The 13,765-nt window shown below is 44.1% G+C and overlaps 1 protein-coding gene across 5 annotated transcripts in view; it reads left to right on the forward strand.

The window, feature by feature from the left end:
- The window catches only part of LRP1 (LDL receptor related protein 1), a 314,457-nt gene that overhangs the window by 165,788 nt on the left and 134,904 nt on the right, over positions 1-13,765 (forward strand). For all 5 annotated transcript variants that reach the window (XM_081900693.1, XM_081900695.1, XM_081900694.1 and 2 more), the window contains 2 exons: positions 7,688-7,850; positions 13,044-13,266. In XM_081900693.1, coding sequence (XP_081756819.1) covers positions 7,688-7,850; positions 13,044-13,266 — 386 coding nt within the window. The remainder of the gene's footprint in view (positions 1-7,687; positions 7,851-13,043; positions 13,267-13,765) is intronic.

The following is a 13,765-nucleotide window of genomic DNA, read 5'->3' on the forward strand; positions in this document are numbered from 1 at the left end:
TCAAGGTTCCCATTCATTTATTTATTTGAATCACGGTAGTCTCTAAAGGAGACACGAACATATGAAGAGCTCTGCTGGATCACACCAGTGGCCCATCTGTAGTCCAGCAACCTGTTCTCACAGTGACCATCCAGATGGGAAACCTGCAAGGAGGACCCGAGCTCAACAGCTAATACAATAAATAAGACCCAATAATATAATACTAAAAATGAGTTAAAATCTAAAAAGGGAATGCTATAAGAAATAAGCATAGTTAGGACCAAGCTGTGCTTTGTAAGGTTACCTGTACTGTGGTACCTCTGGTTATGAATTCATTCCGGAGGTCTGTTCTTAAGCTGAAACCGTTCTTATCCTGAGGCGCGCTTTTGCTAATGAGGCCTCTCACTGCATGCGTGCCTCTGGCGCGCAATTTCTATTTGCATCCTGGGGCAGAGTTCGCAACCAGCGGCAGCTGCTTCTGGGTTAGCGGAGCTCATAATCTGAAGTGTTCGTAACCAGAAGTGTTCATAACCGGAGGTAGCACTGTAATAGTAATAATAATAATAAATTTTATTTATATCCCGCCCTCCCCAGCCGAAGCCAGGCTCAGGGCAGCTAACAACAATCAAATAATCAACAATCAAATAATCCAACATTTTAAAAACATTTCATTATAAAAATTAATTAAAATCAAATTGATGGCAACCGTTAAGCAAAATTCTGTGCAGGTTGCCAGAGGAGGGGGTCAGGCTGCACCCTAACCAAAGGCCTGGTGGAACAACAGTACAGTATATAAATTATTATTGGGAAAGTTATAGAGGTCCAAATTGCAGTGGTTCCACCATTTCCCTGTTCTGTAATTTGCGTTCAGTTCTTTCTTCTCATTTGGAACACCTAAAAGCAATCTTGTGACTCTGACTCAAAAGGTGGTTTGCAGCCAACTTTGACATTATTTTTCTCTAGCTTCAACCAGAGGTCTTTCCCCTCTGGTGCAGGAAACTGCCTTGGTGCTTGTGCCTCCTTCTTTTGTGCAAGATATTAATGAATCAGGGACAGGGAGGCGCAGAACAGATTAAGCAACAACAACATAGCTTTGGATTGCTTAACCATTATAAAAGTGCAGAGTCGCTCATGTGGTCTGAGAGGTTGGAGCTGACACCACGACACCACATGGGAGAGTTTCCAAAGGGAGTGACTCAGCTTAAAGCACTGACCAGATGTTAAAGGAAAATCACTGCCTCTTGCTTGCTTGATTCCTCCCTCCTTCTGAGAGAAAGAGATTTGGCACTCAAGCAGTATCTCTTAACTCTGTCACGAACTTTGCCCTGCATCCCCCAGAGCAGCTGCCTGCCTGTGGGGTTTAATGTCCCACTTGGGCCACAAGCCTAGCAAAGCGGTTTAAGGGCATATCACAAGACGGATGAATGTGCATCTTTTAAATTATTTTAACACTTAGCCCCTAAAAGCAGCTTCAGATCAAAGATGCCGACTCTTGAGGCAAAGTGGCTTGAAATTACGATTCCCAGCTAGATTAGCGATGGTCTTCATCTGGACTGGCAGATTTATTCACTGGTGCTTGTTTTCGCTGTCCTGTGGCTCAGGCCTGTCTAATGTGCTTCACTCCAGAGCAGCACAGGGCAGGCCTGGGATATCTTGGACATTGTACAGTGGTGGTCAGGGGGCTCCTGTTGAGACAGGTGACCAGGCAACCATTTTGCAGGCTGCTTCAAAATGAAAAAGCCAGGCCTTCTTAGGCTTTCTGTTCAGAAAACTCAAAGCACGATCAATGGGCTGTATCAACAAAGGAAGCCTCTGCAAGAGACTTGATGCCATTCCTTTGCTGATTTGAAATTATATGCATAATTTCTGGGTGCAGTTTCCATTCTTGTTTAATTGATGTGCCTGTTTCCTCTCCAGATAGCTACTATCTATGTGTACTTGGATGCTTGTATCTCTGCTTCTCCAGGATGACTATCCCATAGCCTCATATCATATTTTACCTTAGAAGTGTACTGTTAATCCCTGGAGTCCAGAGGTTGTTGGGGTACAGCTCCCATCATTCCTGGTCACTGCTGGGCTGGGGCTGATGGGAGTTTAGTATCTGGAGAACCACAGATTCCTCACCCCTGCTCTATCCTTTCCTGTCTGTCTGTCTGTCTGTCTGTCTGTCTGCCTGCCTATCTGCTTTGAAGTCATCAAAGTGTAAATATGAATAACAACAATATCCTTCAGGAACTTGATTCCAAATGAAATTTAATCAAAAGCTATCTGAACTTTTGCAACTTGAAGCCACTTGGTGGTGGTGGTTGTTGTTTTAAGATAGAGCCGTCTCTCTCTCACACATGCGCACCAACTCCAAGTGGCTGTTCATAACTTATCCTTCCTCCCAGAATTCTCCTAATGGAATTATGTTGTTGCTGCTGCTCCTATCCCCCTTGTAGCTTGCATGTTGCAATTTACAAGCCTGGCGATTCCAGTTTTCTGAAGAACAACAGAACACTAAAATTGTTTTTCCAGCCGAGTGGAGAAATTTGTTCTCCCCCAGCATGCTAATGAAAGGCAAATTTTGCAGTGAGTCAGTTTTTACTGTTAGCAAAACTGGCACTTGGTTCTTAGCCAGTCATCCTTGGAGGGCACCAGGCAGCTTGACTTGCTCAACAGTCTCTCGTCCCTTGAGACAGAGCCTTCTGCTTTGAGGGAGTGGAGGCAATTCATGTTTCCATTACACAGTGCACAGAGAGAGAGAGAGAGAGAGAGAGAGAGAGAGAGAGAGAGAGAGAGAGTCAGTCTACTCTGAGACATTCTTATCCCTGCAGCACCATCAGACCTACCCAATACTGTATTAACATTCAAGCCAGCACACATACATTTGCTATGGTGGGTAATTGGGTCCTTCTTTTGTCAAGCTTCATTGTTGGGGCCAGCTTAGAATAGCAGTTCCTTTGCATCCCAGTCAGTGACACAATTGTATGCCGCTGCTGATTGGAGTCCAGAGGGTGCTTCCTGACCTTTTTTTAAAAAGGGGGGGGGAGCAGGGGGAAGAAGTGGAGAGAAAGCAGCAGATGAAGGCCCTGACATATGGAGCCTTCTATTGGAGGCCAAGGAAAATCCCCTTATCCACACATGAGGAATTAGTACCCAAAACTTGTTGTACACACTGCAGGTTCAGATATCCAAACAGCTGGACCTGTAACAAATACGTGGCCTTAAACAAGCCTTACTTTATTGTGTTTTGCTGGTTCGCAGGAGCCATTTCTCCACAAACCATGGGGAAGGAGGGGAAGGGATCTAACAAATAAGAGAGCATTTTCCCCTTCCTTGTTTACCTTTTGCAAGATTTTAGAGGGTTTTCCTGGGTTTTTTTTTAATCATTTGGGGGTCAAAATTCTGTAGTTGGAAACACATTAGAAAATTTCCCATAGCAGTCATTGGGAACCATTGACTCGTTATGTGAACACTCGCCTAACAAACAATTCCCTGAGAATGCATTGTGTTTGGATAGTGGAACCTGTGTTACTGAGTCAGACCACTTTTTCATCTTATCTCAGTGTTGCCTATTCTACAGTGGCTCTGCAGCAATTCTGTGAATTGAATTTGGGACCTTCTGCATGCAAAGCAGATGTTATGAAGCTGAGCAACAGATGTGTAGTGAATATGATCTGGATTGAGGCAAGTAGAGGAAGGCTGACCCTTGCAAAGCCAGCATAGTATTGTGGTTAGAGTCCTGGGCTAGAACCTGGGAGACCAAAGTTCAAATCCACACATAGCCATGAAACATGGGCCAGTCACTGTCTTTCAGCCTAACCTACTTCACAGGGTTGTTGTGAGAATCATGTCCTGGGGAAAGTGCAGAAAACCACTTATGACTTGTTGAACTCTTTGGAAGAAAGGTGAGGATATAAACAAACCCATAAACAAACTGTCCCTCTCCTGCTACAAGTTATGGCAAAGCAGTTATTTCTATTTATGTTTAGAAAACTGGGATGTAAAGATGTCCAGTCAAGATATGAAGTATGGCAACTGTAATTTCTTGCAAATAGAATACGAAAGAAGCCTGTATGGTGTTCACTTACATCGAGTGTAGGATCGGATCTTTTTTGCACAGTTAGAAGCTGTGAGTTAGAAAGAACCAGAATCTACAGTCTGCAAGTAAACAATTTGTATAGTGAGCTACAGTTATCCTCTTATTGGTAATTTAAGCATAGTAAGTGCCATAGTAAAGTCCCACCCTGGGCTCCTTTGGGAGGAAAGGCTGGATATGAGTTATAATAATAAATTCAATAACAAAACTATAATTTGGTGAGAACTACATTCTGAAAGGTGTGTTTTGGGGATCACCATCCTATGAACTGTACTTGTGAAAGAGCTAAATAATGTTCACTCATTTGTAAAGGATGTTCCTTTATGTGGAATTTATTAGGAAAACTTACGTTTTGATTTCTGTTTGTCTTAGTTTCAGAGTCTGTTTTGGATTTTGTAATGGGGCTTGTTATGGAGATGCATTACTGTAGATTATAGTAACTCCTTCTAAATTTGCACCTTTGTATATAAATTAGCAACAGGGAGGCGGGTGGCGCTGTGGGTAAAATCTCAGTGCCTAGGGCTTGCCGATCGCATGGTCGGCGGTTCGAATCCCCGTGGTGGGGTGAGCTCCCGTCTTTCAGTCCCAGCTCCTGCCCACCTAGCAGTTCGAAAGCACCCTTAAGTGCAAGTAGATAAATAGGTACCGCTTTATAGCGGGAAGGTAAATGGCGTTTCCGTGTGCTGCGCTGGTGCTGGCTCGCCAGAGCAGCTTCGTCACGCTGGCCACGTGACCCGGAAGTGTCTCTGGACAGCGCTGGCCCCCGGCCTCTTAAGCGAGATGGGCGCACAACCCTAGAGTCGGACATGACTGGCCCATACGGGCACGGGTACCTTTTACCTTTTTATATAAATTAGCATATGCAAATTTTATGTAAACCCACATAGTTGTGGGCTGAGTGGGCAATGCATTTCTTCTTTTTTGGAGATCTGCAAGTGGCCACAATAACTAACCTGTAGTTGAGCACCTGGAAACAAGTGATCGTGATTTCATTAATCCAACCACAGTTACTCATTAAGTCTGAAATGGCGAACTGTGGCTTAATGTCAGGATCTTAACCATAGGTAGAAGTTTATTTAAGATTCTGCTTTGTAAGCTCATATTAAACTTCATTTTTCCATTTTGGATATAATGGAATCAGAATGTAAGGGCTTATGAGAGGAGGTGGCATGGGGAGGGTGTTTCACAAGCCAGAATCTAAGCTTTTGAACTTGGCCAGAATCTGGGGGCCCCTTTTTGGTTTGGTTACTGCTGCTCCCCCCCCCCCCGCCTTCCGCCACTGCGCTTTAGCAGCACACTGTTTGGGCCTCTGCCAACAAAGTATTTTGGAATGTAGCAATAGGCTGTGGAGGCCTAGTGCTCTCAGAAGCCCATTGATGCCAGGACTGGAGAAAAAAGAAAACCCTGTGAAACAGGGGAAAAGTTTTGAAAGCTGTTTTCAAGGGGGGCACAGGGCGGGTGAGGGAGCCTAATTGAGGACAGCAGCCAGTTCCCCGAGAACAGACCAGCACAGAAGGATGAGAGGAGAATAGGCCTCTAAGTATCTCAGTGGGAGAGCAATCTTCTGCCTGATGCTCTATTCTTCAGTAACACAAAACAGGCCCAGTGGGGAGGAGAAGGGGTTGCTTGGGATGGTTCCTTGGCGGCAAGAAAACTAGGGGGGAGCATGGGATAGGGGGTGAGATGTGGCTGAAGAACAGGCCAGGTGAAGTGGCATGCGGTCAGTGGACATGGGGAACTAGGCTGTCCCCTAAATATACCTGGTAAATTAGAGTATTAAAGTATTAATGCCTGGTGCCTGGGAAGCTTCTGCCCGTCTTAGGGAGGCAGGCGGGATGCTCACAAACACATTGTCCCTCCCTTCCCACAATCGCCTTTACAAGCTGTTGCCTCTGGCCCTAACTGTTCCCCAAAGAAAAGCTGCACTGCACACCACTGGCCAGGTGTGTGTGGGGGGGAGGTGGGGAGGAGAAGAGCACTAGTCAGAGACAGGGTACTCATGTCTCACGACCGATGCCACTGTGCAGGGCTGTTCAGGCACTGCAGTTGTTTGAGGCTACAGGGTCACAGTCAAATCCTTTTTGTGTCATAGCCAAACAGCACAGCCTGAAATGCATATAGTCTAAATAGGCCTAATTTTATAAGGCTATTTCATTTTTCATGGTATTATATATAGCTTCCTCTGGCGATTGAGAAAAAGTTTTTATTTGAAAAGGGCTTTGCCAGGTGTTTTTTTCTTTTCCTGAGCATGTTGTTCTCTTTTACTGCTGTAGTTTATATGGTGGTTTTAGAAGGCTTGTTCATCATCTTGAGTGCCTGTGCTGTTCAAAAGACAGCTAACAAATTTTATAAACAAACTAATAAATGTTTTTAATAGGGTCACTGGGTTTATGTTCAGCAGGCTCCTGTCCCTTAAAAGGGTTGTACAGAAAGGAAAGTTCTGCCGATTGCAGTTTCTTCTGTCAGTGTAGCTTTATGTTTGGGAAAAGTTCCCTTAACAAAACTCTCAGTTATACACATTTCCAAGAGAGAGAGAGAGAGAGAATGTGGCAGCTCTAAGAGAGGACTGGAGAACTTCATGGTGTTCTAGATCTACCACCTCCACTTAACTGGGAACCTATTTCTTGAAATGGAGGTTTGGTAAGAAGACATGATCTGTATGACAGAGCGGCAAGGGAGGAACAGAAGTTCCATGTGATGTGTAGCTGGGGCGAAGCATTTCAGATTGCAGATGGGAGAACAAAAGTCTGAGTGCTCCCTCCCAAACAATACTTACTAGCAGTGCTTTCCCCCCGACAAAAACAGGTGCTGGTACTCACCATGAAGTTGTTACAGTAAGTACCAGACTTTTTAACACACACGCCCCCCAAAAGGGGGAGGGGAGAATTGCTGGTACTCACCTTAAAGTGTTACAGTAAGTGCCACACTTTTTAACAACAACAAAAAGAGGTGCCGGTACTGAATACCCTTGAGTACCACCTGGGGGAAAGCACAGCTTACTAGACATATACTTACTCACTACATATGCTGCAGAGAAGGTTGTAGCTTAGCCTTCTCTTTGAAGATATCTCCACGCATCACCACCCTTTGAAACTTTTGCTTTTCTGAGGTACTTTCAGTCACAGAGTGCAAGCATTGTCTCTATAATGCTGGATGACCTGGAACTCTTGAGATTGTACCATGAGCAGTTCTGTGTGCCTGACTCTTTACAGATCCACTGACAGCTCTTTTGCAGTTCAGTTCCTTCTTGTCCTGAGGAATGAGCTGATCAGATGTGCCTGTACAGATGAAAGGCAGGTTGTAAATATTTTTGATGGTATAGTAGTTGGACACTCTGAGCCATGGCTTCCAAGGAGTTTTGACAGAATCGAAGAACCAAGATTTCCCACAGTTTATTTCTCATAGGTGTAGCTTTCAAAAGGAGTCCACCAAAAGTCCAAATAACTACAAGACAGATAAGGCAGATGGGCTCAGCAGATAAAAATATCAACAGATGAAACATTACCTACCCATGCTGTATGGAGCCCAACTCCAGATTGCTGGTCTTTTGAAGAAGGTTAATTTCTGAACTGTTCTTGACCAAGAGTTAATATCTTACTTACCACACCCTTCGTTTTCTTCCATTAGATGTGGAGCAGATGGCTATTGACTGGCTTACAGGCAACTTCTACTTTGTGGATGATATTGATGACCGGATATTTGTCTGCAACAAGAATGGGGTCACCTGTGTTACGCTGCTTGACCTGGAACTGTACAATCCCAAAGGCATTGCACTGGACCCAACCATGGGGTGAGAATCTTGTGTGTGCGGTTTGTGGATGAAGAATATATTTGTTTGGGAAAGATGGAAATAATGTTGAAATTGGTGGTTTATGAACTCAATACAGTCATTCCTGGCTTTAGGAGAATGGTGCATCTTGGAGGAAGAGCATTTTATGTGCTCCTTCCCATGAAGTTTTCCAGCCATTTTAAAGGTTGGCTGGATAAAGTTTTTGTATTATTATTTAATGATTGTGATGTAATCGATGCAAAATAGGATTTCTTCTGCATTTTCAAGATGTGGTCATGCCCATGTAGAATCCATGAGCCCAGAGCTATAAGTAATGCACTTTTCATGCTTGACGTTTTCTCTTAAATTATCACAGTGTCCTTTGAATAACTAAGTGCCTGTCAATGTGAAATCTAACCAGCTGAGCAACAGTGAAATGGCATACGAAATGGCAAACACCTCTCTTTCCTTCTGCCCCATTTGAATTATCTACCTATTAGAAAGCATAGCTGAAATAAGGAATATAGTGGGAGTTATTTGGGAATGAATGGCAACTTTATATTCTGAGAGTTGTGATAATTTGTCAATTTAAGCATGGACTGGTGGATGGGTGAGTTGATTTATAGAGTTGATCTTGAATGTTGCCCTGCCAAGGAATTAGGCTGGAGAATCTTTTGAACTTGGGTTCTATGAGATCCTTCTTTCCTGCATCAGCATCTATGAGCTATCAAAGGAATCCTCCTTCCAAAGAGTGTCAGTGCCTTGCTAGCATAGGTCTACACATGGCAGGTGATTGATAGTGAAGAAATGTGAAGTCTGAATCACAGAGTATTCTGTGAGCCCAATTTCACACAGTACTTGTCAGCTAAAGGCTGGGCCTACACAATGTCAGAGCCTCCCAGGCTTGGCCATGACCTGTGGTGCCTGGATTTGACATCAGAAGGTCATGTGGTCTCATAATTTACAACAGGAGTAGCCTTTGTGGTACCCTTCAGATGTTGTTGGACTGGAGCTCCTATCATCCCTGATGACTGGCGATGCTAGCTGGGACTGATGGGAGATGTTCTCCAGCAACATTTGAAGGGTACTGTGTTGCCTAGCCCTGATTTACAGAAGAGGCACATAATGTCTGAACTCCTGCCTGGAACATGCTATCAATTCCAGTTTCTGTGGCTCCTTCTGGGTGTTGTGAACAAAAACTGTTCTTGGGAATGTTAGAGACCCTTTTTCTCCTGGTTTCCTGGGGCACAGTTAGACACTTTCTGCTTCAGCTGTGAGGGTTAGTGCAGCATCAGCATGAGCTGAAATGCTCAGCATGTCTGGTCTTGAGAGGATCAGATGCACTGATACTCTACTGCACTGATAGAGCTGTCTGGATGTGCTGTAGAAAACCACAGAATCTGTGTAATTGGTGCTATGTTATGGGATGTTTCACATCAGACGTGTAGCTATCGCATTCAGTCTGTACCACATTTAGAGGGGAGTGCCTCACCTCACTGTGCAAAAGAAAAAGTGGCCTCCCATTAGTGACCAGACACTGTTAAATTTATGGATCCTCTCTGTGGTCAAGGGTCCAAGGATCACACTTCAGTTGTCCTTGGCATGGTGCGCTTGCTAGGCATCTTGAAGGTCAGCCAGTTAGTTGCCTTTAGTGAAATCTTATTGGAAAAGAGGGAAAAGATGATGGTCATCTTTGTGTCAGGGCACTGCTGGAACAAACTGAAAATGCTGTGGGAAAACATAAAAGGAAGTTCATGACATTGTAGCTCAGTATTGCGTCTATGCATATTTGGTGCCACAGGTGTTTATATTTCATCACTGACTTTGTAAGAAAGGGTAGAATCATCTTGTCAAGGTTGTGCTCAGTTCATACAAGCATGCATAGAGTTGACCTTGAGCAGATCCAGGGCATGCATTTCCTCTGTGCTGGGGTCTTGCAACTGCATATAGACAAGGCAAAGTGCTCCAGTTCAGTCAGGTCTTGGTAGCTTATATCATCTTAGAATCAAGGAAGGAGTATTTGTTACCCGTTGTCTCCTTCCAGGCACATGTTTCTGCTTTCTGCCATGTTGCTCTATGTAGCCTTCCCCTTCCCTCACCACCTCCTTCACATTTGCCCTCAAGGCTCAGTTCTCTTACCAAACTTGTTCTCAGCACCACTGGCACACCTTACTAGTATTTCATTGACACCTGATTGTGACTCTTCATCCTCTGGCCTTGTTTCTCCCTGGTTTGCCTAAAGTAGGTTGTTGTAAGCCAGGCTTCCTCAAACTCGGCTCTCCAGATGTTTTTGAGACTACAATTCCCATCATCCCTGACCACTGGTCCTTCTAGCTAGGGATCATGGGAGTTGTAGGCCAAAAACATCTGGAGGGCTGAGTTTGAGGAAGCCTGTTGTAAGCCCTCTGCACAGAAATGGGACCACATTTATGTGCTGTATGATCCTTGCTGCAAGGCTGGCATTAAAGAGATGCTAAATGCTGCTTCTATTCAGCAGCAGTCATAAGAGTAATGGAATTCAGGATGATGGTGTGGCTGGAGCGCTGCAGAGTTCAAGACTCATCGGGAAGGGAAGTTGATAACTGTACAATGCATATGCAAGAAAGAAAGTTTCCTGGCATCCCAGAAGCAGTGAGAGGGGGCATTTTGTAGGGGAGGCATGAGATGGTGGTGAGGGTGTGTTAACCTATCCACTGCCTGCCTGCTTGGTTAGGCTCTCTTGAAACCCAACCAGCCACAGCTGCTTTCCCTCCTCCTGGGTAGTTTCAGGTGCACATTTAGAAGCTGGATGGGGGAGTACTTTGAGGAGAAGTTTCAGGCATTCAGTTCATTGTATTGCAAAGAGTTTATGCTGCGCTGATGAGGCCTTACAGTGCAGTCCAAACCCTCTTTGTTCTGGGCCAGAGTGGGTTTACATGAATTGGGTGGGGGAAGCATTGAAACAGTGACACCCCGCCTCTTCTCCTATCCAGATTATCCCCTTAGCACACTGATCTGCAGAAAAGCCAGAGGGGGTGGGGTGGATAATGTCTACATGTAATATTGCTAGACCCTGTTTCCGTAAGTGTTTTCTTTAGGGAGCTTGGTAGGTAGCTAAATCTTAAGCACATTTACTTAGAAGTAAGTCTCATTGATTCTCCATGGGGCTTACTTTCAAGTATTTAATTTTTAACTCAAGATCTATGTACAATGGGGATGAGATCTTCACCGTTTGAAGATGAGGGCACCAGAGGGCACTCAGATACTGTGTACGAACGATTCCAAATACTGATGCTCCCTTTGTGGCAAGCTTGAGGTCTAGTAATCCAAGTGCCCTTCAGGGCCTTGTGGTAGATGGATACGGTCAATCTGGCCTTCTGATATCCTTGTCCTAAACCCAAATAAATTGCCTTTAGCACTGAAGCAAAGAAACAAGAATGTGTGTATAAGTATGTATTTTGCACCATTTTGTATCAGGTTGGCTGCTCTCCTGAATACTCAAGAAGCCTCCTTCTGCACTTGATGTGTTTCTTTCCAGTGTGGATGATAGATAACGGTATTTAGAAATGGGTGTTCTGTGGCCAAAGTATACCTTAGTCTGCCACCTAGTGTTTACTTTGGTTTTCTGTTAGGTAACATGATATAACACCCCCCACCCCCGTGTTAGGGTTTTCAAAAAATAAAAATAAATGAAATGTGTACGTTATGTTGCTCTAACAATAGTTTTTGCACTAGTGGGTTACTGGTGGTGAGGCTTAAGGGGATCTCCTCCCTGCTCCTGTGCATTTTTCTCAGGCAAAAGCACGACACCAAAAGCTGTAGAGTACTTCATTTTAACTTTTCCTGGCAGCTAGCTATACAATTTTTATTTTCAACATTCAGTTGTGAAGATTGGCAGATAGAACTGATAGGAGCTGAATGAGCTAGCAGTCCCTAGTACCCTGCTACCTAAGTTCTCTCATCCAACCCCCAAAGGCCAAACTGTTCAGAAGCAAGGGTGTTTTGCAGTGACGTCCAGCGTGCATCCCATCCACTTGAGGAGAAGCCTCATTGGACTCAGTGGAATTTCCATACAAGCCAACATACACAGACAGAGCTGGACAACTTTCAAAACCATAGGAGTGCAGGAATACTTGAAAAAACTCAGAACCTTCTTATGTATTTATGTATTTTAAAGTCACTTGCGTATTAAGCATGACAAAATAGGTTCCCAGCTTCGTGTTTTTTTAAACAAAGGAGATCTTTGGAACAATGCAAATCGTGGTGGGGTAGAGCTGTGCATCCACTGCTGAATCCAAAGGTCTTCTGCTCTCTCTGTCCAAGGGGAAGGAGGGGTGTATTCCCCTCTTTTTTCTTTTCTTTTTGCTGCACCAGCTCCATATTGACTTAGCTGACAAGCCCAAAGATTGGACCCTTAGGTATTCACAAAGCTTTGGATCCAGTAGATGTAAATCCACTAGTGTACTATCTGGGTACACTCCATTTCAGGGCTCCTTGTTCTCACTAGAATAAAGCTTGGGCCTCTGTGATGGCATGCCACCCACCCACGCTTCTCTTGAAGGAGACCGGTGGGGAGACTACATGCATCCCACATGTACCCCTACCCTTCCACCATCATTGTGATGGGAGGGTTTAGGATTGCTGTCAATCTGTTTCATAATCTTCCCTTGATTGGATGGGATTGGAGACTCATTACCATCATCCCCTTTTCAGAGTTTCAAGTCCACTCTGTGACTGGACTGCTCCCTATAGACTTCATTGAAGTCTCACTCCAGAAATGAGGCAGGCTCATTTTGTTTTTAAAGTAGTACATTGCTTAAAGACAATAATTAAAAGAGGAATGTTGGATCTGGAACTTCTCAGCTAATGAACTTGTGCTCTGGTGGTTACTGTCCTGGTAGATTTTGGTCCATTAATGGAAAGAACAGCTTTGAAGCTGGATTTCATTTACAGCCTGATGCAGTCCATGTTTAACCAAAAGGAAGTTCAGCTTAGTTCAATAAGACTTATTCCCATACATGATTAATAAAAAGAATAATAATAATAATAATAATAATAATAATAATAATAATAATAATAATTATTATTATTATTTGACTGGTTTCAATGCATTCAGTAGGCCTTACAAGTAGCCTTAACCTATGAGTTTGTTTAATTAAAACATGCAGACCTGAGGTTAATTGAAAAGATTTTCTGCTTGAAGTCCTCCTCACCTGCTTCTCTGCTTTCTTGCAGGAAGGTTTTCTTCACCGACTATGGACAGATACCGAAGGTGGAGCGCTGTGACATGGATGGGCAGAACCGCACAAAACTGGTTGACGCCAAGATTGTCTTCCCCCATGGTATCACCTTGGACTTGGTCAACCGGCTGGTTTATTGGGCAGATGCCTATCTTGACTACATCGAAGTGGTGGATTATGAAGGAAAGAACCGGCACACTATCATTCAGGGCATCCTGGTGAGTTCTCCTCTGGTAATCCTGCAGCAGGCGTTATGGAGTCCCTTGGAACGATGGGATGGTTAAGCCCATCTCTGGTTCCTTCTGGTGCACTGCTGTCTTTGTGAATATCAATATCACTAACGGCTGTGCTTCTAACTTATCCTTCAGCTTACGTTGAGAGATACCTAAATGTAGCAATCTAACTGCAGGCTTAAGCAAACTTTTTAAAAATTAAAGCAATATTAAAAGGCCTAGGTTGTGAGCTGGAAGTTCTGAGTTCCTTAAACAAGATGACAGCACTGATGTTCAGCACAGTGACATTTGCTGCATAGAAACAAAGTGATGTCAGGATTGTAAGCAATGTGGATGAGTCACAAGAGTTCTTAGAGATCTGGAGGCCATTGGACATGCTCTGCCAACTAAAAGCACAGAGCAGCCTTCCTCCAACCGGGTGCCCTCTATATGTTCTGAACTGCAATTCCCTTCAACCTCAGCGAGCATGGCTAAGGATCAGGGA

This window comes from Podarcis melisellensis (genome assembly GCF_964234715.1).
Source record: "Podarcis melisellensis genome assembly, chromosome: 2".
In the NCBI taxonomy this organism is placed as follows: Eukaryota; Metazoa; Chordata; class Lepidosauria; order Squamata; family Lacertidae; genus Podarcis; species Podarcis melisellensis.